Raw genomic sequence first — 25,306 nt, 5'->3', positions numbered from 1 at the left:
ATCATTCTCCACTTTAGCATGAAACTCTATGTATTTGCCAACCAGAATACTGGACAACAGCCCTGATGCAGAGAAACTAGGACAGAGGTGGCCAGAGTGCTATACAACCTTCCCAGTTAGACTTCCCTTGTAACAGCCTCTTTCAAACTTCCACTTCCAAACAACACACTAAACATCAAAATAGGGTGGACATGTGGACTGTCATCATACCTCCAGTGGTAGCTAAAGGGACTCTGGTGGTCAAGATTGCTGGTTTTCATATTCTCCACCCAGGCTGACTATCAGAGACCAGAGAGTGATGACAGAAGCCTCTAGTTCCCCCTAGAGAGCTGCCTTCATCTAGTTACTGGAAACTGAGCTCATTTTAGGGTCCCTGTTACTGAACTAGCGTGATTCTAAAATACCCAAAACAATAACAAGGGCAAGTTAGACATTGAATCTCTTTGCTAACCCAGGTTCAGAAGGAGATCTCCCTGTTCTGGAATGAATAAACAAATCAAACAAAAAGCATAGTCAAGGTCTATTAAAAAAGTCCTGCAGAACATTCCAAAGACTCAAAGGGAGAAAAACCATGTTTTAATAAATCATATTAACCAGAAACCAAAGAAAAACTAGAAAACTGTTTGGCAACCACAATAAGAAGATCAGACCTCTATGAACCTGGAGCAGAAAAACAGGAAGATGACAACAATGATTATAATAATAACTCACAATTAATAAGTGATTCTTCTGTTCCAGGTTCTATTCCAAGTAATTTACATATATTAACTCATTTAATCCTCCCAATAAGTAGGTACTGTTATTATCCCCATTTTACAGGGGAGGAAATGGACTGAGGCACAAGAGGTATAAATAACTTAGCAGACATCACACAGCTAAAAAGTGACAGGATAATTCCACTGCTAACCACTAGACAACACCTGCCTGACACTCCATGGCATATAAAAAGTTGTAATTTTTAAAAAATTAAATATATATCAGGCTGATATGAAAACAGAATTGGGAAAGCTTTCAGAAAAATTAAAAATGCAAAATGGAATAAAAATCTACTCCAGGAAGTAGTAAGACACAAAACAGACTTTGGAAGAAAAGTGAATCAGCGAAGGGCATAAACAAGTAGAGAAACTCTCCCTGACTACACAGAAATAAAAAGCTAAAAATGAGAAAGCAAAGTACATGTGTGAGACATCACACAATATGAATGAACACTTTTCTGTACAACTTATGTACTGCCAAAAGGAAGAGAAGGGTAAATAGTGCTTTGATTGTTCACCCTCTTGCCTTGAAAAGTTCAGGTACAAGAATGGGAGACAGGAAGAGGCCAGACTGCAATGGATTAAAAATGAATGGTTAGCAATAAAAACAATTAATACATAACTGACAGCTCACCATATACTCTGCACCTCACAACACTCCTCAGGGGCCTCCCACTGCCAAGCTGAGGAGAGGGAGGCACTGCCAGGCCCAGCAACATGCCCAACTTCACACAGCGAGTGGGAATGCCAGCCCAGGCAGCTGTAATACAGAGCTATGCACTTAGCCTCTAAGCGATATTGCCTTCAGCTTTATACTATTGAGTTTCTTTGAAGAAATGAAAACAAATGCAACTGAGACAATCATCAAAATTATAACTGCAGTAAACTTTTCTGAAATGAAAATAATACTTCAGTGTATGGATCAAAAGGACTGACTGTGCACCAGACAAAATTAATGGAAAGAGACCAGAACTAGACATAACTTAGCAAACTGAATTACACAAACCATTTATTACTGTTGTTGTTCTTGTTGTAATTATTGTTATTAGTCCAAGTTCCAAGGCAGGACCAAAAAAAAATTGTAAAGGTTTTAGAAAAGAACAAAAGTAAGCTGGCTTCAGACATGTCTACAAAAATAAATGTCAGAAAAAAGGGAACAACGTCTCCAAAATTTTGAGAGAAAATATTCCAACCCAGAATTTTATACTAAATTATAGTTTACACATGAAAGCAACATATGCAAGCGATCCCAAAATAAACCTTCTATGTGCTTATCCTAAAAGTTTTCTAGAAACATATGCCAGTAAACTGAAACTGAACACACACACACACGCACAATATATGTGTGTGTCTCAAAATGCAGAACTCAAGTGTAGAAAAGTCATGACAAAAAAAGATTGAAAATGACCACCAGCTGAATAAAGAGTAAATTTTAAACAACTGATGGAATTATGACTTGAAAACTGAATGCAAATATCAAAGGTTACCCTCGAAATAACCTAATAAATAATTGTTTAACAAGGATCCTTAACAGACTGAAGAAAAGAAAAAAATACCCACAAAACCTATTTAAAGAAGCATTAGATTTAGATATCTGGAATATATTTGTGTAATGTCTTTGTGTTTTTATCATCACTAACCACTTTACCAGATCATTCTATACTAGCTTCTCAACTTTCACAATACTGACTAACCCATGGTAAGGGGGTAGCTTACATATAAGTATGTGTACTAAAAGATTTATTTTCAATTCTATCAATGTTAATAAAAATATGGGAAAATCATTTCCCAAAATATGTCACAGTTCCACACCAAAATATGGCAGCTATAAATTTCACCAAAATAGGAAACCAAAGGTGTTTGACAAGAATGGTACCACGAGATAATCTGAGGTTCATCTTATCCACCAGATGGAGTAGCTAACATATTCCACTTTGGTGCATTAAATAATAATTCTTCAACATTTAAAGCTCTGAAAATTCCTAGATGAAGTATTTAGTAAAAATTCGTTTCCAGTTTTTTTAAAAAAAGAGTACTATCTTTGAACAAATTAGTTCGGTTAAATTGATAACAGCCCAAAAGGAATTCTTCACCTTTAAGAAAACAAAATGAAGATTATCTTTCTTTACAAATACATGAACACAAAAAATTTTTCAGCGGTGTGGATAATTCTTCTCAATTTCTGCACAAACCAACTCCTCCCTCATCTCTCTCTGATAATCATGACAAGCTCAGAATTTCTGAAAGTACTGAAAATTTGACAGTGCTTTTTGAAAAGCACTAGTGTTCCAATTACTGTTTCAAAAGACTCTTTGGGCAACATTAGGCTTAGATCTATAAAATGCATTCTTGTATGTCAAGAGACTTCATGTTGCTTTTTGTTAACAGATTAAATGGGTATATCTCTTTTACACTAAGATATATATATTACTCTTTTACACTTTTAAACTTTTACTGTTTTAAATTTACCCATCTTAATGGCCCACTGAATTTAGGGCACATAAAAAATACAAAATTAGATTAGAAAATCTGCTTTACTCAGTAAGGAATATGTAAAGATCTATAATGATTCTTAATGCACTCTCTCAAACTGTTATTTTAGAAAAGTAGCTTAAATATACTGTGCATTAGAATTTTATCATTGCAAACCAACATTAGAAAAGATTTCCATCGACTTAAAAACAAAAAAGACATTCTTATAAGTGGAAAATCAATCACCACAACCATTAAATGTCACAGCTCAACATCAGCAAGAAGCACTGATATTGTTAGTTATACACTGCACAAATGATGTATGTCCTTGGTCGAGGAAGTAGGCACCAGGTTTTTAGAAAACTGTACATATATTGATTTTACATTTATTTAATGTGGCCATTGTAAGACACTTTATTCTTCTGATAAACTATGATTGCTTATCAAAAGATTCTATAATTCAAGAGAAACATTCATAACTTGTGTGTGAAAATGAAAACCACTGGCCCACAGAAATCATGCCCACAAAATCCAATTTTGTGGATTTATGGCAGAAAGGCATTAAACTACTATCTTGCAGGAACTGCAGACTAGTCACTGAAGTAGAAGTGGCACGGTAGTAATCATTAAGGTGACACGTCACCCTGCCACAGCTGTTAATCAGCTTAATACAAGTTACATTATTGACATTCTTGTAATTACTTTTCCTAAGGCACATTTGTGCAAAATATATTTTATTTTAATTATGACCAATCAGAAGCAAGTTCAATACTCAGAAAGAATAATCAAGATTGTCTTAATGCAGGTATATAGTAAGCAAGGTGCTGTTCCGATCACCTGGGGCTGGCGCCACAGCAGAACTCTCAGCATGACCACATTCTTGCCATACCTTGCCATCCTCTGAACACACGCCCATGTGCTCTCCACTTTCATCCAAGCTAATCTGATTTATCTTCACAGGACTCTAAAAAGAAAAAGATGAAACTTCATGAACATATGTATCAACAATCAAATGTCTTTGCTCTTTGTAAAATAGTAAACTCTTTGTTTTCTTATTAAATAATGACAGTTTCCAACTATCTTACACAAAGCACAGTAGAAACTATGAGAAGAAAAGTAAGCCTACAGCAGCTACAACATGAGCTTGCGAAGTAGTTTTTAAAAAATATTTAGCCTTAAAATGGTTTGGCTTGTTGATAAAATAAATGTAAATATGCAAAGTTGAATCTGGGATCTTCAAGTGAAAAATATAGAGCAAGTAGGCAAAGGTCAGGGCAGACCAAGGCTCCCAGACCTCAAAAAGGCCACCCACTGATTGATGCTGCTGAAAGACATTCCGACATGGAGATGAGACTCCTGGCTACAAAATCCTTTCTCATCTTGATCCCTAAATCACCACACGAGCAACACTCCTGAGATGCAGCCCATGAAAAATAAGCTAGCTCCTTAAAGTTCCTAGAATGTTAGAAGAGTAAAGGTCCTTGAAGATAGATATTTGATCCATTTTGTAGAAGAATAAACTGAAGCTCATAGCAGGGAATCAAAACAGAGAAAACAGAGGAGTCAGGGCTACAACCTGGGAAGAGTGAAAAATACTGCACTGGGCAGCAAAGAATCTACAAAGAAAGCAAAAGCTGATCTGGGAAAGCACCTAGACCAGCATGTCTGGACTTCTGGCTGAGAAGTCTAAATGTTCAACTTCTATAGTCTTTGAATAAATTCCTTCCTCAAATTGAGTATCTTCTGTTAATAGTTTCCTTATTCAGATTGTGGGTTCATCAAACAATTTTTTAATATCGATTTTAGTCTTGGCAAATATAAACTCCAAAAACCTCTGACTGTAATTTCTTTGGCATCTGGTTGTAAGCTGCCTCAAATTATAATTTAGTAAGTGTGTGCAGCCTAGGTTTCCTGTCCAATATGGTACTGTCCACACGCAGCCTTTAAAACTGAAAGTTAAATTAAAATTCGATAAATCAGTTCCTCTGTTGCACTAACACATGCCAAATGTTCAACGACTACATGTGACTCGTACTGGAAAGAATACAGATCACAGAACATCATCACTGCAGTAAGTTCTACTGGACAGCGTTGTTCTGTGCTTAGAAAACTGACACCCAATAATGAAAGCAACTAAGACATCAAGCCTTCTTTACAAAGCTCTTCTTTACTGCAAGTTACACTTAGTAGATTTTCTTTCTATATACTTGTTTATGTAATTTGTTCTTGGACTCTGGTATTGAAAAGCTCATGGCCTATCCTAATATTCTGTAAATCACATTATATCATTTCCAAAGACCTGGCATATACAAGATCTGTTATTGAACCCCAGAGGAAAGTAGTCAGCTAAGGCTGGTTATCTCCATCTCACAATGAGGAAAATGAGGCTTCAAGAATTTATGTGAGTGTCTACAGCCACAGTGCTACTAAGGAATGCATACCACACAATAGTATTCCAAGTGCAAATAAACCAAAGTTTTCAATACAACATGTTTCTCACTGAATGGAAACCATTTGTGCCATCACATTAGCAACATTATGGGGGGAAAAATCATACCTCTAAGGTAAGAGAATCCTTTTTCCCACGTACCTCTATTAGCAATAGAAGGTTTTTTTTTTTTTTCACTTTTTTTCTGCCAACAATCAATATTCATTGATTCATTTCCCTGACTACTAATAAACTTAAGCATTTTTCTTAAGTCTATTGGCCAATTAATTTGCTCTTCTGTAAACTGCTTGTTCACCTCTCTTACTCATTTTTTTTCTATTAACATGTTTGTTGTTTTGTCAATCTATAAGAGCTCTTTTCTATTTTTAGGGTATGAAGTATAATATTTATCCAGACATTGTATATGCAGTCTCCTATTTTTCTGCATGATGGTTATTACTTTATTTCTTATATTTAAGTCTTTCACATTTCAGAATTTATTTTCTTTCTTTTTTTTTTTTTTTTTTTGAGACGAATTCTAGCTCTGTCACCAGGCTAGAGTGCAGTGGCACAATCTCAGCTCACTGCAACCTCTGCCTCCTGGGTTGAAGTGATTTTCCTGCCTCAGCCTCCCAAGTAGCTGGGATTACAGGCAGGTGCCACCACGTCCAGCTAATTTTCACATAACATTCTGGGTTTTCAGTTGTGGTCTCTGTCCATTCCCATATCAATTCAGCATTGATTTAATTATAGAGGGTGTACACAGTATGTTCTGATATCTAGTAAGTCTCAGTCACAATTTTTCACATTTTCTTTGGCTTTTCTCAAGTATTTATTCTTGTGAATTTTGAGATCAAATGACCCCAATGCTGCTAAACATAATGGTCCTTGTTCAATCCTAACTTAACTTCACCTAATTGGAACACGTAGCACCACTGGTAACTCCTGACTCCCACATCTCATGGTTCAGTCCTTGCGCCTCTTCTTTTTTACATGTATACTCAAAACACAGTATTTTCTCCAGGCCATGGAATGACCCCTACATTTTTATCTCCACGTTGGGCCTCTCCCTATTCCAGACCAGTATCTAAGATGAGTTCTTTTATATCTGTACTTGGATGCCTAATATGCACCTCATCTAAAACATATCTAAAACCAAGATCCCAATATTCCCTCTGGAAAGGGCTCTTCCTGATGGTTTCCCCACCTCAGTTAATGCCTTCTAGTTGCTCTGAGAAAAAACTTTCAAGTCACTTTTGATTCCTGTCTTTATGTCCACTCTATATCTAATATTTCACAATTCCTATCACCTCTTCTGATGAAATTTATTCAGACTTGGACCACATTTCACCACCCCTACAGCTGCTATCCTGGTCCATCATTCTAGTAGGGATTATCATAATTGTCTCCTAACTAAGTGACTTTCTCCTGCCCTGACTCCCCTAGAAATCTGTTCTCAATCCCAAGGCTGCACAGTGACACTGTTAACAGGTTAATAAGAGTCGTTTCTTTGCTTAAAACCCTGCAATGGCCTCCTATCTCAAGAAAAAAGCCAACATGTTTACTATGACCTGACAGTCCTAAATTATCTGGCCTTTGCCTTCCCTCCAACTTCTGACTTCATCCTCTCTCCCCCTGGTTCTCTCTACTCCAGTCCTGATGACCTTTTGCTGCTTCTCAAGCCTTAAGGCCTTTGCATTTGTCCACCCTGTGCCTGGGATGCTTTTCTGCCTACTCTGTGCTGGTAATCATCTTCTCAGTGAGACTCTGGCCAACCAATCTAAAAGTTCAACATTTTACCCAAACATTTCATAACTCCTCATTGCTTTTTTCTCCTTAGCACTTGCCACTATCTTAGCATATCTTTTACTTATTTATTTTCAAATTCACTAACTAGAATATTAACTTCATGAGAGAATGTTCAAAGAATAAAAAATTCCAATTCAACATAAATTCTTCCAGAGAAAAAATAAAAAGGAAATGCTCCTCAACCCATTTTAACAGACTAGGATAACCTTATACTAATAAAACTCAACAAGAATATTAGGGGAAAGAAAAAGTACAAGTAAATCTTACCCACAAACATAAATGAAAAAATCCTAAAGAAACGATTAACAAAGCCAACCTATAGAGAAAATCCAAGTTTATTCCAAAACTACAAAGCTGATTTAACCTATGAACACGAATTTTCTATATTGATAAATGAGAAAAAATCATAGAATTATCTCAATGGATACAGAAAGTTTTTGATGAAACTCAATATCCATTCATGGTATTTAAAAAAAAAAAAAAAACTTTTAGCACACTAGGAGAAAAATTCCTCAACCTCTTAAAGAATGTCTTCTGAATGGTAAGGAAAATATTGCACTTAATGGTAAAATGTTGAGAGCTCTCCCTTTGTTATCTTTGTAATATTGAATCTTCCAATCCACAAACATGGAACATTTCTTCATTTATTTGGGTCTTCTTCGATATCTCTAAATAAAGTTTTATATGTTTCCCCTGAGAGGTCTTAACATTCGTTTGACAGTTTTATTCAAGGAGCAGCAATCACAGGAAGCATCCTTTCCTCATTCCTGACACGTATTGTGTGATTCCATTTACACAACATACAAAAATAGGCAAAACCAGAGTGTGTAGGGGGTGCACATACAGGTTGTAAAATAAAATGGAGAAGTCAGAGAGTTATTACTATAAAGGTCAGTATAGTGGTTACCTCTGAGGGGAAGAGAGAACACGGTGATGAGGAAGGGTCACATGGTTTATTCTCAACCGAGTGGTAGTTTTGTGACTGTTTGCATGGTGACGATCTGTTTTACTACACGTTTTATGTAAAGTTACATTTCACAATAAACATTAAAAATTTAAGAAGATAAAAAAGAACCGGCTCATAAAAATGTCTGAGATCAACATCTTTAATGGGTTATTTCTTAAATTTTGAGATCTTTTTTTCATTTTCTTCCACTTTAATTGTCAAGCTACTCAAATGTTCTCAATCTAATCTGGTCATTTATATTTTCCAAGAAAAAAAAAATAGCACATTTTAAATTCATTAGTGATGAAAATAACTTTTATTTTACTTTTTATTCTTTAACTATTTTAATAATACTGATGATTACTACTAAGAATAAATAGTAAAACTATTACTACTAAGTTAATATTTACTATATGGTCATTATACATCAGGCTCTATTCTATGAGTTTTATACATGCATCATTTAACACAGCAATTCTATAAGGTAGGTACTATTACTTTTCCTATTTCATATTTGCAAATATACAGATATCTTACAGGTATAAGTACTTTGTTTCCTTTTTTTCTTTGATTATCATTATCAGGTGTATATCCGCTGTACTGGTGGCCTCTTTGCAGAAACAATATTTTCATCAATTTGCTTTATTTTAAAATTTTTCTATTTTATTACTTTCTTATTATTCTTCCTTAATTTTTTCCCTTTTTATTTTAGAACAATTTTGTTCACCACCTTGAAATTTCCAGACTTTAATATACTACCTAATAATTATAATTACTCATTTGTCAGTCATATAATAAAATGCTTTTGATTATCACTGGCCACAAACCAAAGGACAAAAGTTAACGTGTAATTACAATAATTATTTCCTTTTTGAGAAAATAACATTTTGTTTCATTTCCAAGGATGGTGATGCTGTATTTGCCCATTAATCTAGTTATTAATAAAGTCTAGTGTGAATGAATTGTGGTCTGTGGATGTGGTTTGTATAAAATCTGTTTTTAGAAATTTAATAATTTCTCTTTGTAACCTAAGATATAATTTCAAAAATAATGCATATTCTCCATTTTAGGCTCAAAATATGTATTTTTAAATCATGCTATTTATATTATTTAATTTCTCTATATACTTACTGTTTTCTTCCTTCATCTATCGAAACTGATTAAAAACAAGTTTTAAAAACTTCTTACTCCAATTGTAGTTTTGTTCATTTATCCTTGAATTTCAAATGAATTTTGGTCCAGATATTAGATGCCCTATAATTTGGCATATCAAAGGGTATAATGATTATACTCAATCTTCCTTTTAACTTGTAAATGTAATCAATATACTATGCCTTCTGCTGTTAATGCTCTTTTGCTCTAAATTCTAGTTTTTGTCACATTTCTACCGCCAACACACTTGATTTCTGTTTGGCTTTTTACTGTGTATTTTGCTCACATTTTTATTTTTCACTTTCATCATTTTATAAAATATGTGTCCTTCAAAGCTAAGGTTATTTTTCTTTAATTAATAGTAACAGAATATCTGATCCATTTAGTATTGGCTTAGTTACTACATTATTTTACAGTTTTTATGTGTCCCCATTTCATTTTTTATTATTTGCTATATTACTCAAGTTTTTTTCTTTTCTATCCAAGAATTAGATGATGTTGATCTACTTTTATCTTATTAGCAATTACTTTTAAATTATTATAAATTATACTTGATTTATGCCTCCTCAAAATCAATGCAATCACATTATTTAGTACTTGATTATTTACTACAGTCTTCCCTTCTCTGTTTCAAAGTGAAAGTATAAATATTCTCCATTTCTTGGGTCACTTTAAATAGAACTGGAGAGAAAAGCTAGTTAACACATCAGTAAAAACTGCAGTCTTAAGCTATCGGTTCTAAGAAGGAATCCAGGAGCAGAAACTATTTTACTTTTGAGATGTCTGTAATTTTTAAACTGATTTATAAGAAGTCATTATAGGTTAAGGATATTTAAGGAGATTTACCCCATGTCATGCAGACTGCAAACATCTTTGTACCTTATTACACATTTTAAAATTTTCTTTGGAGTGATTTTTGAATAAATTTGAATTTTTTAGTCACCAAAATCAAACCAAGTAAACAGTCAATGTGCATAAATTGTAGGTAAACAAGAATAAGAGTCAATTTAACAACAACAACAACAAAATGAAAACCAAAACAATATATTTTACCTTTGGAAATAGCAAACTTTTAAAAACAGTTTTGGTAAAGAAGCACAAAAAAGGATACTCATGCTGCTGGTAATAATTCAAATTTGGAAAATGTTTCTGAAGGGTATTTGAAAATGTGTATCAAAATTATTTAAAATATACATTACCTATTATGACCAAAGAGAAGCAGAAAGATTATTTCACAAGGGCCTTTTCACAACAAGTTTCTTTTGTAAGATACTAAAAAATAGAAATTATCTAAATTTCTAAAAGCAAAGCATCTAAATGATAATTCTTAGAAATTAAGTTAACAAAAAGGTATTATGTACTAAGGTATTTGGCTTTGTCCAATGTGAGGTTCAGTCTTTGCCCTTGGTTTCTGTGTAACAGACAGGAACATCTTAAGTCAAAGGCAGGGGGCTGGCCAGACCAGACATTAGGGTAGGCCTGCCATACCCAATCATATTAGTGTGGGAGCTGGACAAAGCAAAAAGACCAATCATGTAGTGGGTGGGGGCTTTGGGTCAGAGTGGTGTCAGTCAACCTGGCAGCTGAGATTAACCACATGAATAATCCTCAATCGATCATGCTGTGTAATAGAGTCTACATAAAAATCCTGAACACTGAGGCTCAGGTGAGCTTCTCTGGACAGCACACATCTATACCAGGAGGGTAGCACATCCTGAGGACAATGAAAGCTTTATATTTGAAACTCTCCCATGCTGTAGCCTGCATGTTCTCTCTTCCTTTGTCTGATTTTTGACCTGTATCCTTTCCCTGTAATAAAGCACCATTAATACAACAGCTTTTAGTGAGTTCTGTGAGTCTCCTACCTATCAAACATGAGGGTGGTTTTGGGAATCCCCAGAATTTGCAGTGTGTGTCAGAAGGCTTCGGTAGATTTGGCTGTCAGGAGAACTGTGCTCTCAAACTTTGAAGTTTGGTTAACTCCAGGTTAACCGAATATTACTGTATTTGGAGTATTTGTATATCACCTATGTGACTGGAAGCAGATACTCCCAAATATTAGCATTGGTTATATGAGTGCTAAGTTATTATTGTTTGGGTTACTCCTGTCTATGTTTTACTAGATTTCTACAAAAAAAATATTTATTTTGTTTCTAATCAGAAGATAGTTTTAAAATATGGCAAGGTAGCGAATTCATTAATCTAAAAACAAAAAGAAACCAGATATTAAATATAATATTTAAAACCAGGATTCCAGGAACTCACATGCATATTTTTGAGTGATAACTGAATACCATTACTATGCACATTCCATTTCCATAACAGTTCCATAACATTTAATAAAGAACAAATAAACAAGAGGATTTCAATATTACAACTGTCAATGTTGCATGCAACTAGCCTGGCATCCATAATCATTCCTCCTATAAAAGAAACAAATGTCTTACACACATCTGTCATTTCTATATACTGAAAACAAAAAAACAAACAGCAACGACAGGAAAACAACAACAACAACAACAACAACAGGAAAGACAGAAAGGGTACAGGATATTCCCAAACATAGAGGGAAAACTTCCAGTACAAGATTCTACATAGCTAAAATGACTGATTTTCCTAAACCTTTCACCATAACAGCAATGAGCAGAAAGCATCACATCTAAACATACAATTTGGGGTGTGTGTTTGCAAAGATGTAATACTGGCATAAATATAGGAAAGAGAGAGTGACCAGAGAAAAGAAGACCAGAGAAAAATGGCCTCAGCTGTATTTTCCATTAGCTACAATTTTATTACTAATGGAGACATGTTTGGAATTCTGGACAATATAAGTGAGTTTGTTCAAAAATCAATAATGTCAAGCTGATACTATAGAACATACAAAAATGTTTCCTTAATGGAATAAAAAAAGAAGTCCGAGTAAGCAGGAGGGGGCAAGGACTAGCACACACCTTCTAAATCTAAGTCCACTACAGGTGGTCTCGAGTTCTTAAATTTAAAGAAAAGGCAAAATTACCAACATGTACACCTCATGTGATAATCAATTACCTAATGTAAGATGCTTGAAATAAATACACTTAGTATGGATTATGTCAGCTCTTCAATAGGAATAAATTCACGGTCATTTCGAAAGCTGCTTTTAATGGTGTTCTTTGTGACAACTTCTTTTCCCTTGACACTCCTCATCATCCCACCTTAAGCTATCAGTCCCCCAACAGTGAACCCAAGAAATCAATCTGCTAATGTATAATTTGTAAGGCTCCTCTGACTAACAAATGGATAATTGATTCCTTCAAAAATGCTGCATCCCCACGGACACAGAGAGGAATGAATAAGAAATAGAAGCCAGGATTTCATTTTCGTTCTCTCAGAGACCCACTAGTTAGCAATCCTAACATCCACATGGTTGCCTATGCAGCTTCATGCTCTTTAGTCACAGTTAGCAAGCACACCACACTTACACTCCATGTGTGAAAAGCAAACGTCTGTTCTTTCATACTTGGGAAAAGCTCATTTTACTGCTTATTTTACTCTCCACTGATGATGTACCCAGGAGGGAAGCAAGACCTCCACCTGGATTTAAGGAGCCTATGAAAAACACACCTAATAGCAGGTTTTCTATACATCTACAAAACAAAACGAAACGAAACAAAAACAAAAACAAATACAAATATTTTCTCATTGACTTATTTTAAAACCAGAACAGTATATCCTTTTTTTTTTTTTCTTTGAAACAAGAGTCTCACTCTGTCGCTCAGGCTGGAGCGCAGTGATGTGATCTCGGCTCACTGCAACCTCTGCCTCCTGGTTGAAGCGATTCTTCTGCCTCAGCCTCCTGAGTAGCTGGGACTACAGGTGTGCACCACCAAGTCTGGCTAACTTTTTTGTAATTTTAGTACAGACGGGGTTTCACCATGTTAGCCAGGCTGGTGTCAAACTCCTGACCTCAGGTGATCCTCCTGCCTCGGCCTCCCAAAGTGCTGGATTTACAGGTGTGAGCCACCTCGCCCGGCCAGAACAGTATATTCTTTAACTATAAACTCTCCAATCTTTTCAGTTGCTCTAAGATTTCCTCTCCAGCACTAAACCCTTCTTTGACTCAAGATGGAGAATATATTAATCAAACAATCAATCCTGAAGTTGGAGAACTCTCATGAAGCTTTCTTGAAAGTCTCACAATATAGGTTCAGTAAACGCAAAAGGGAAGATGGAAGGGCTCCAGCCAGTTCCCTAGGAGAGCCATCCACTCAGTGCTCCGGGGCCTCCCATCACTGCCACTCCTGAGTAGCATGGCAGCTAGCTGCTGTCCACCCTTCCATCGCCAACTGCTCTCCCTAAGGTTGCCAAGAACTTCAGAGGCTGAAGCAAACGGGGAATTCTTTCAGCCTTCCCATCCTTGACTGCTTTGTGACACTGATGCTGCTGACCCACTGCTTCCTTCCAACTTTCTTTTCCCTCAGCATTGATAACAATGAGTTATATAAACACTGTTGAGTAAAAAAATAAGTAAACTATTGTTATGTTTTTATTTTCTGTTATATTTTTGTTATTTATGGGCCCAATGACAAAAGCAAAATCCATCATTCTTACCTAGCACATCAGTACTCCTTCCCACCAAAAAATAGGCTATAAAAACATGAACCTATTGCACACGTTTGTGGGGAAATTATTTAACGACAGTTATTACAATATGTTTCCCCTTAGGGAAATGGGGGAGAAGACTTTAGCTCTCAAGTGAACAATCATCACAAATATTAGGAAAGAGACTGAACAAAAATCCTACAAGAAAAAATAATGAATACACTCCTAGTCTGTGTCACAGCAATATTAAATTCTGGATATGTTATAAATGTTAAGTAAATGAAGATTTTTAAATGTTCAACATAAAAAACAGAAACAATGATTACTAAACATATAATGAAAAACGAGTTCAGAATTAAAACAAAGTAATGCAAAAGTAAACATTAAATGTAAAATGAAAGAAACAAAAATTAAGACGCTGAAAATTTCAGTCCCCTTAGCAAATGGAAATATCATATTAATTACCAGACAGACTGCTGGCTTTCGCTTAAAAGTGAGAAGAGATGACTTCCTTCATTGAAACAGTAAAACCATTTAATGTTTTCATCCCGGGAACAGACAGTGAAAAGGACCAGACCCACCCACTCCCTGGTCCAGTTCACCGCTCCTGCACTTGAAGTACACAAGTTTCTCACGTGACCTCGCCCTTCTGCCCCTGAACAGCTGAGAGTCGCCACTGTGTTGGCAGCAACTCATCTTCCTTCCCCCTTTTGTTCTCATTTAAAACCAATTTAAAATATTTAGTTAGATTTTAAAATAACTACACTTAGAATTGAGTAAGTATCTAGGAAGAATCCAGAGCCAGACTACGAAATAAAAAAGAACCAATTTTTGTATTACAAATACTGTTTATATTGCGTCACAGTCATTTAACCAACAAAGAAGCCTGGCTGGCCAGCCTCAGATGTACTTCATTCCTCATGAGCGTGGATGTGGAAAATATATATACACATGCCTCACTATTCTCTTGCTCAAGTTACCATTTTTGCCAATTGATGAGAAAAGATACTTCCAAGGAACCAATCATCCAAGGTATACAAAGGAATAGCTGCCTATTTCCTTTCATTCCCTATGTTCATTTACTAGTAGACAAGAAATAGGTCTTCTACCTGAATGACACCACCAAAATTGCTGGGGGAAAGGTTGCTAAAGCCTTCTTAGCTTCAAAGTCAGTGGATGCCCTTCAGTCCCCATGACTTTCTGGCCCCTGAAACTCTCCTCCACTGGCTTCCATTACACCCACTTCTCTTCATTTCCTTCCTGCCTTTCTACTCACAACTTTTGTTGTTGTTATTGTTGCTGCTGTTGTTTTGAGATGGAGTTTTGCTCTTGCTGCCCAGGCTGGAGTGCAATGGCGTGATCTTGGCCTACTGCAACCTCCATCTCCCGGGTTCAAGCAATTCTCCTGCCTCAACCTCCCAAGTAGCTGGGATTAGAGGAATGCGTGACCATACCCAGCTAATTTTTGTATTTTTAATAGAGATAGGGTTTCACTATGTTGGTCAGGCTGGTCTCGAACTCCTAACCTCAGATGATCCACCCACCTTGGCCTCCCAAAGTGCTGGGATTACAGGCGTGAGCCACCGCAGCCAGCCTCTACTCACAACTTCTCAGTCACCCTTCCAGGTTGTAGATCCTCAGCCTGCCTCTTAAACAGCAGTATTTTCAATCCAGCTCAGGCCTCTCTTTAGAGCTGCATATTCACATTAACAACTACTCTACAGCTCTATGTCAAACTGTCAATTCCAGAACCAGTGCCTTCTTCTGTATTCTTTATTTCACCTAATGACCCTCAGTCCACTTAGCTATCTAAGCCAGAGTACTAAGAGTCATCCAAGAGAAATTTTTCTCCCTCACACCCCCAACAAGCAATCAAAAGTCACTAAGTCCTATCCTTCTATCTCTCTTAATACCTCTCAAATCCATCCTTTTCCCACTGCTGTAGCAGATGGTCTCTTAATTCACACCACTTCCCCAAACAAGCCCCACAAGCACATCCCCTGACATATACTCGTCTTCTCCAACACCCCATTTTCCACACTGCGAATCCCAAAGTTAGTCTTCTAAAAGCAAATTACGCATGTTGCTACTCTGTTTAAAGTAAATTCCTTAATATGGCTTTTAAACAGAATAACCATACATCCCAGTTTGCCCTTGTCAGTGTCTGTCACGGCTGCCCAGGTATTATTATTAAGAGCTGCCCTTTCATCTTCATTTAAATAGTAAAATATACAGTCGTCCTACTGATAAAGCCATTTTTCATTGTGTGGCTCCACCTATCTCTTCAGGCTCATTTCCAGCCAGATCCTAAAGATTCACAAGATTCTAAATATCCCGGTTTTTTTAAATGTTTTCTTTAACTCTATATATTCGGCTTAGAATAGGCCATGCACAGCCTCTGTCGCCCACCACTTGGCTAATTCCTGCTCTTTCTAAAAGATTCAATGCAAGCATCACCTCCTATGGGAAGGCCCCTAACTTCCTTTCTGCAGGATGGCATACCCCTCTGTGTGTTCCCACATCAGTCTCTATCCAAGCATTTCTGTTTCAGAACAATAACTCACTTTGCTGCCTGTCTCTGGCACTTAATTGTGAGCCCAAGAGAGCAGAAATCTACTTTAAACTCAGCATCTGGCATAGAAAAGCTCAATGAAGCTCCCGAGAGAACAAGAACCACAATCATTCGGAGTCTGAAGCACATCTCATGTAACGAGAAAACAGGCAAATACATAAATAAACAAAAGCTCTAGAAAAAGACAACTACAGAGCGGAATAAAAGCAGAGGCAGAGTTTTGTTAAAATGTTATTTTCTTAAAAATAAGAAAAAATTTAAAGGATGATAAAGCCTCAATTAAGTTCAATGGAAAGAGTTAACTTCTGACGTGCCCCTGTTCTTTTGGGACCCAAGGTTTTCAATACTCAACTGAAAAGATTTGGTCAGATTTGAGTAGCTGATGAAGAGCTGACAGTCCACATGTGGCAATCAGGTCCCCGTAACACTAATTATATTTCAGAACTAACATGAATATGCAAAAAAGTCTTCTTATGAGGTGTTAAAGATGACTCTATGCCTTTAAAACTGAATGACTATATTAAATGGAAGCTCTTTCAAGATAATCCAGATTTTAACAGAAGCTGCTGTTTCTACAGATGAGGAAATAATGCTTTCTCAGTAACAATTCATTCCAACTTGAGAAATAATTAGGAAATTCAAAAGGCAGCAATTTATAAACAGAAGGGGTAAGTGATAAAATGTGGCATGGCCAGGTTATGTTACATTTAATACACTGCATGAAAATGTGGTTGAAATATCCTTTTATTCCAAAAACAACTATTGATTATCTACTATAAATGTATACTTTAAAAAGTTCACCTCTATTTATATATAGAAGCAATGCTGCTTTCTAAGCGAAAGGTATCTATTTAAGTTATATAGTAGCTAAAAATTAGTCATACCAATACTGCTATTTTAATAATACGAAACAATAACATGTCTATTATTTGAGATGATGAGTTTTATACTCCTAATACAAGAGTGCACAAATGTTTCCCAAATACCACAGTCGATTGAACTGCAGACGATTCCTTCCCAGTGATTTCAAACTAGCTGCAGTGCTTCAAGTGGCTTTATGGTTCATCAGAGCTGTGCCCTGATGCTACAAAATTAAAGTGAATAATATAAAACGATTACTTCAAGATATACGACTGCACCATTTATATGTATCTCCGTATAGCCCTAATATTCTCTAACTTCTAACATAGACTGAAAAAAGTAAATTTGTTAGGAAACTTTAGCCACTTAAACTTCCATTCTAATGATCTAAAAATCAAATTACTCTATTAGAATATAAACATCCTTGATTAAACTCTAACATCTTGGAAATAATCTTTAAAAAAATAAAAATCATCTGAGAATGTGAAGAACGGAAAGAAATTCTGAGGAAGAGTCATCTTGTTTGGAAAGAAAATAATTTTGCCCATCCACGTCATCCCTGTTTAACAACGGAGCTTAAATTTTCTGTATTTATGAGAATGCTTATATATCAGTCTCTGTTTATTCATTAAAATATCCCTACTCTTTTCCTTAACTTTTCCTCTAATCAAGAGTTTTTAACCACCTCCCCCACAAGAGCATTTATATGTTGTAAACTTATGAGACCACAGGCAATGACCATTTGCAACTTCATTTGACCCCTAAAGCCCTAGGCTGCTGTCTCTACTCTGTGCCTGAGACCAACAGCCCTGTGTGCATGGCTGACAGGTAAAAGGCTCAGATATTCAACCTGCTCTTGCACCCACCAGGACGGTAGAACCTCAACAGAGGCAGGGGCACAGAACGGCCTTTCCGCCTACAGAAGACTCATTAGATAGACGTTGGTTTTCTAAATCCTAACAACCTTTAAAAGCACATGGAGGATTTGAAGGGTTTGCCTCCTAAAAGGCTGGCATACTGCTGATTCCTTGAGCTGTTTTCTTTTTGTTAAATTTCATCTTCTGCCCATGCCTGCCACATGCCCATGGACAATGGTAGAAGCCTGGCTTGCACACGGCACCAGACAGTGACTATATACTCAAGACAGTTATTCACAATCTGGGAAATATTCAAAACATTACTTCAATAAAAGGAAAAAAAGAGGCTTTTGGTACAAATTATCTCTTTTATTCTCATGCCAGGGACTGTGCTGGATACCAAATACACAGTAGTACACAAAACAAATGTGATCCTTGCCCTTATTAAGCTTACAAATCACTGAAATACATTCAGGTTGAAGATAGTCACCTTCTGGGATGCTACAAATCCTAAAGTTGTCCTGTACAGTGAGGTGGATGAACAGTAAATCTAGAGTTGGAGCTCATTTTCCCCGGAGTTTGCAATGCCTATATCCTACTGCTACTAAGAGAAAGTTAAATTTCCCTAACAGTTCAGATCAACACCTTGGACAAGTTGCACTGTGGTCTCCTGATGATGTCTTGAATGGTTGTTTACAATACTAAATTTGGCAGGGAAGAGAGAAAACTAATAGGACCTTTTATGTAAATCAAAACCAGTCTGAGCAATGACATAAGGAGCCAACAAAGTTTCTCTTTCTAGTATTCACACTGTCAGTGAAGAATTGCCAAGCACCTGCCATAAACCAAACCCTACACTTGGTTCTGATATCACTGTGAAACAATCCACTTTACTGGAATATCATTGTTAAAAAGAATATCATTCTTAAAAAGAATAAACTTTTTTTCCATATATAAGTAACCTCAAATGAAAGACAACTAAGTTTTCAAAATGGTGACATACAATGTGTCAAATATGATTTAAAAAATTATTTGTTCTTAAACCAAGTAAATATTTTCCTTGCTTGTACATACATCCAACAAAGATACAAAAGAAAGAGTGATAGAGAAACACAGAAATGACCAAGTCACCGGATTACTGCAAGGGAATAATGCAGAATTCGTTAATAACAGCATTTAACAAAAAAGCAACTAATAGTACCAAACACCCAACATGATATAAAGAGAATTAAAAAAAAAAACCGGGCCCGAATACAAGATGTTTGTGTACAGAGTCTGTAACCCCAGTACTCTGAACACAACTCTATTTTATACTCTAACACATTACATTACAAACCATTGTTTATATGGCAAGTTCCACAAGTGACTTGAGAACAGGGTCTGTGTTTTATCTGTCTAATATCCCTAGCACATCCTTGGAGACTGTTTGCTGAAGGAATAAGTAGCAATTACTAAATGAATACCAAACACATATTCTTCTGCATGGAGTCATCAAGGACCGTGTCACAGAGAAGATGACACCGATAATTTGCGTAAGCAAAGACAAGAAAGTGCATTCCAATGAGAGCCTAAGGACGAAGTCTGGATACAGTGTAGGCGCAATGCAGGGGACCACTGTTATGACAGAAAGCAGAAGTCCTGAGTGCCTCACAGAAGAGCTAAGTTTTATTCCACAGGCATCAAGGAGTCAGTCGAGTGTTTTCAGGGAGGGGAATAACAAAATCGCAGCACTACTTTGGGAAGATTACTTGGGCAGCTGTGTGAAAGAGGGATTACGGGAGACACAAGGCAGGGAGATCAGTTGGGTTTTACTGCAATAACCCAGGTGAGATTCAATAAAGACGTGAACAAGGATGATGGCAATATAAAGAACCAGCAAAGGAAAGAACGAGCTAAAAGAAGCATCAGGAGGATATACGGGGAATAATGGAGGCAGATGATAGGGGATAAAACGCCACAGAGATGGAAGAAAACACTGAGGGTAGAAGAGAACAGGCCTTCTAAAGAGATAATATTCATCAGGAGTCTGGAAACACAGTCGTTGCAACTAGGCAAAGAGTGGCTTTTTCTTGGGCCCGGTATTTAGATTAAAAAAGAGTAGGAGACTTCACCTTGTCTGGCCCAGTAGACCACACAGAAAAAGAAACAAGGACTTAAAAAAGATAAGCTGTCTAATAATTAAAAGGGCTGTCCCACTGGCAGGACCTTGCTGGGAATAGTTCAGTGTTGTCTGTGGAGCCAGAACTCAGTGGAGAAGGGACAATCCCTTCCATTCCAACTGTGATTCACAAAATAGACATTTTCATACATCATACAACCCAACTGATCTGAACTATTTTAAATGATAATTTAGCCTAGAAATAAACACTGATGTTTTAGTATCCAAATGGGTTTGTTAAAAAAAAAAATACAGCATCCTCCAGTAGTTGGCCATAGCCTTAAGATTCCTAGTCCACAGGGCATCTAACACTACAGTTCCAGAAAACAAAATTCTTCCTTTTTCCCAGAGAACATTCCCTAGGAGTGTAATAAATTTTTTTCTCTAAGAGTAAGGCAGCAGAAACGGGGTTGTCATCCCTGAGACAATATAACTAAAAAGGAAATTATAAGTATGTTAATATTCCGTAAAATTAAGTCTCAGATCCTTAGACTCAGATCCTTAGGCTATCCTAATCCTAAGGATCTGCTATGCCACGCGTTTGAGGACAAACTCCACTAACAAAAGCAGCTAAAGAAAGCCAAATATATAGCAGATCCATGAAGGCTGCAGAGTTTTACGAATATCTCAGCAGGGCCCATTAATATCCCTGTTTAAGTTCTCAACATACACGTAAATGATACCATCAACAATGAAGGGAAAATCTGTTAGGAGTAAAGGTGTGTTCTTATTTTTCTCACTTTTATTTTTGATTTAATAATGGCTGCAGCAATGCTAATGCATTCTATTTATCTAAAATTTAAGTGTTTAAGAGAGTAAAGCCCTTGTTTTCCACGTTAGTAAAAGTCACTTATCTAAAAAGGGTGGGGAGTACAAATAATTTAAATAATTGAGACCAAGTTATTAATCAAAGAGAAAATGCCTAATTTATTTTTCCAACATATGATGAAGAAAGACCACTGAACACTTCACAAATTCGGCTCTACTTCCACCACAGAAATTATTGTTATAATTCTCTCCAGTGTGAAAACATTGCTTTATCAATCTCCATTAAATCATTTTCCAAGTAGTCTCTCAAAACTTTTCAAAAGAAGCATCTTACAAGCCATGTTGCAATGTTGCTATGTCGAAAAGACATTTCGGAAGTCAACTCACTAGACCTGCACTGGGATCAACTTCACACACCTAATTACTCAAGCTTAATAATGTTCTTAAAATACTACTTGTGTCATGTGATAAAAGAATAAACACAAATAAACACAGGAGCTGAGGGATGGGGAGGTAGCAAAATGGGTGTAAGAACGGGTGTGTCGCAGAAGCTTCTCTTTTTTTCCCTTCGTTTTTCCTTCTTTCTTCCCTACCTCCCTTTCGGTTTCCCTACCCCATATACAACTGAACATTATTAAAGCCAACCATATGAATAAATTCAAAAATAACAGTTCTTCAGGAAATGTAGTAAACATGTTCAATTGGACTCTTAGCTTGATCTACCTTCTGATAATGACTAATGTTTACTAAGCCTTGTGTTACATGTTTTACATGTATTCATTCATATAATTCTCAAAACCATCATCTAAATGAGAGGTATGACTATGATCCACACTTTACAGATGAAGAAAGTGTGGTAACACATCAAGCTAATGAACATGGGGCAGGGACGGCTGGCTGACGTCTGACCCCAAGCCTGGTCTGCATGCAGTGCTGCCACCTCAGAACCCGCCAACCATCCTTCTGCTGGACATTACTGCCCCGCCAGAGTTTCTTCTCTAATCATTCCAACAACACTGCTCTTTCTATATCCAATCTGGGATAGTAGATTCCACTAATGCAATAGGGTCAAGGGCTGGACAGGCGCTAAGGAAAGAAAATGGGAAATCAGTAGGTTCAGGGGACTCATTTTCATGTAATTTTTTTTCTGGCAAGATAAGAACTTCAGTATCTGTCACAATATCAAGGAATAAATTCTTCTCACAGTCCAGTGAGAATTTTTTTCTTGAGGAAAAGTGAAGATAATGTAAAAAGCAAAACTTTAAAACTTTAGAAGGACATACAGAGAATATTGAAACAAGACAAGTTCCCTTATCTCCTTCACAGGGCATGTGATGGCAATGTGGCTCACTTCTTTGGTGCCCCGTTACTCAAACCCCTAGGAGGAGTATGCAGACAGGTGGGCTGTGGTGCTCCTGACCCCACGGCAGCATCTAGGGGTGAATGTTTACAGCTTCTGAAGCCCCAGTGGGGGTGGGTTACAGAATGCTCTTTTAGTTTAGCCATCTGTAGGTGGCTTGTGTTAGCCAGCTCAATCAGACCCACTGCTTTATCGCAAGGATAAAGGGCTTTCTGTATCCTAGGGTTTCTTGCCTTGGTGTACCGGAAGAATCAGATCACACCTGGGCTTGGAGAATTAGTACAAGGTTTTATTGAGTGGAAGTAGCTCTCAGCAGATGGGGGCGCCAAAAGGGAGATGGTTTTCCCCTGAAGTCTGGCCGCTCAGCAGCCCAGGCTCTCCTCCAACCTCCCAGGCCAGGGTGCCGGTGTGTGCTGGTGCCTGTTGGCATGCTCTTCAACCGATGTGCTCCTCTCAATGTCCCACTTGTGTGTTCTTCTGCTGATGTGTTCCTCTGGACGTCCAGCTGCTTTTGTCTCTGCCCACTAGGGACTCAGGGTTTTTATAGGCACAGGTTGTTGGGGGGCGGTGGTGGCAGGACAGGGGGATCTCCGGAAATGCAATGTTTGGGCAGGAAAACAGGAATTCCTGTCCTCACCTAGGTCCTTAGGTATAGGCCCAGGAGTGGAGCCCTAGCCAGAGACATGCTCTTCTCTTCCCAGAACTTCCTTGCCCGCCTTCCGTATCATATCTTTACAACTTTGTAGGAGCAAATACAATTTTCCCTTAGAAGACACAAAAAACACAAACTATAAATGAGAAGACTGATACGTATTTACTGCATTAAAATAAAAAATTTCTGAACCTACAACACCATAAATGGGAAACTGAAAGATAAGCCCACAGACTAGCAGATATTTGTCACTCTTCAAATAAGAAGTTGTGTCCAGACTTTCTATACCTTCCAACCTGGAGAACAGCTCCCAATTCCCTGGCCCAGCACCAGGATCTGGTATTGATCAGACTTTTAAATGCTTTGCCAAGTTGATGGGTATAAAATGGTACCATATTGTCTCACTTCACATTTCCCTTATTATGCTGTGATTACTATAGAAATCAAGGATATTTTCACACGGCTACCGGGCATTTGGTGTTCTTCTGAGAACCGCCTGTTCATGTTATTTGCCCAATTTCATTCTGAGTTGTTAGGGTTTTCCTTATGGATCTGTAAGAGTTCCTTATGTAAGTAACATTTTAACAAAAATATATATACTCTTAACACTTGGTACAAACACCTTCTAATTAAGCTTTTAAAGAACTTAAAGATCAAAACAAGTGCACAAGCAAATGAAAAAAAGTTCAGATTTAAAATATTAATAATTCAGTGTGAAATTGAATGTTTTCCTAAAAGCAAATCATAGGATTTTATTTAATAATAGGAAGACTGGTAAGTGTTAAATTTGACTTGGTAGCGACTTAATTCTTCTGATTTTGAGTCATCACATGAGCCACCCCGATCAATGTTATTTCTGCTTATAAGCAATGAACTCCTTAATTACAAATCAATTTAGAACTTTACACATATACTGGCAAAGTATATAAACTAACAATTCTCAAGAGTAAACAGCCTCATTAGGAACCAGAAAAATACAAACTAAATTGACAAATTCCCATTTTCTAGAAATCCAAGCAGCAATGAATTTTCAAATAATAACAGCCAATGTTGGTGATGAGATACAATGATAAACAGACTGCTGGTGGGAACATAATTTCGGTGTAACCTAACTGCAGGGAAATGTAGCAATCTGCAATAGAACCCTAAAAATGTTTACAGCATCTGTCCAGGTGATTTCCATAGAATTTATTCGAAGGAAAGAGTCAGTAACAATATCCCAACCCCACCCAAAGATTTCACATCACTCACTATGTGTACGGGACACTGAAAAGTTGGTTCCTGGGCAGCTTAAAGCAGTAACAAACCTGCTTTTTTCTGTAAGAAACTCCTTCTATATGATTAGGTTAGGACTCACACACGTCTGCCACCAAGCAACGAAGAGAGCCCTGAGTAATATATTAATCTTTTTTCCACATCAGTAAAATGAAATCAGATTTTTAGACTATCCCACAGGGCATTTAGTTCTTTTCCTCTGAGATGAAACTCCAGGCAACCACTGATCTGCTTTCTGTGACTACAGATTTGTTTGCATTTTCTAGAATGTTATCTAAATGCAAATATTATAATATGTAGCCTTTTGAATCTGCCTTTTTTTACTTAACACTATAGAGCTGATATTCATCCATACTTAGCACGTATCAATAGTTCATTCTTTTTTATTGTGAGTTGAATGGCCATTGTTTGGATATACCACATTTTGTCTACCCATTCACCTGCAAATGGACATATATACTGTTTCCACTTTGGGATTATTACAAACAAAACTGATATGAATATTTATGTAGAAATCTTTATAGGTGTATATGTGTTCATTTCCTAAGTTTGAAAGGCTGGACTGTATGATAGGTATATGTTTCATGTTTCAAAATTTTGCCAAACTGTTTTCCAAAGTTGTTATGCTATCGTACATCCACCAGCAATGTATGAGAATTC

At 36.8% G+C, this 25,306-nt stretch overlaps 1 protein-coding gene across 2 annotated transcripts in view; it reads right to left on the bottom strand.

The window, feature by feature from the left end:
* VPS41 (VPS41 subunit of HOPS complex) overlaps nt 1-25,306 on the bottom strand; it is a 211,182-nt gene that overhangs the window by 102,790 nt on the left and 83,086 nt on the right. For both annotated transcript variants that reach the window (XM_045389032.3, XM_005549755.5), the window contains exon 5: nt 4,117-4,191. In XM_045389032.3, coding sequence (XP_045244967.1) covers nt 4,117-4,191 — 75 coding nt within the window. The remainder of the gene's footprint in view (nt 1-4,116; nt 4,192-25,306) is intronic.

Source organism: Macaca fascicularis, chromosome 3 (assembly GCF_037993035.2).
Source record: "Macaca fascicularis isolate 582-1 chromosome 3, T2T-MFA8v1.1".
Classification (NCBI taxonomy): domain Eukaryota; kingdom Metazoa; phylum Chordata; class Mammalia; order Primates; family Cercopithecidae; genus Macaca; species Macaca fascicularis.
Note: the sequence above shows the minus strand (reverse complement) of the source record. Positions and strands in the feature narration are given on the sequence as shown.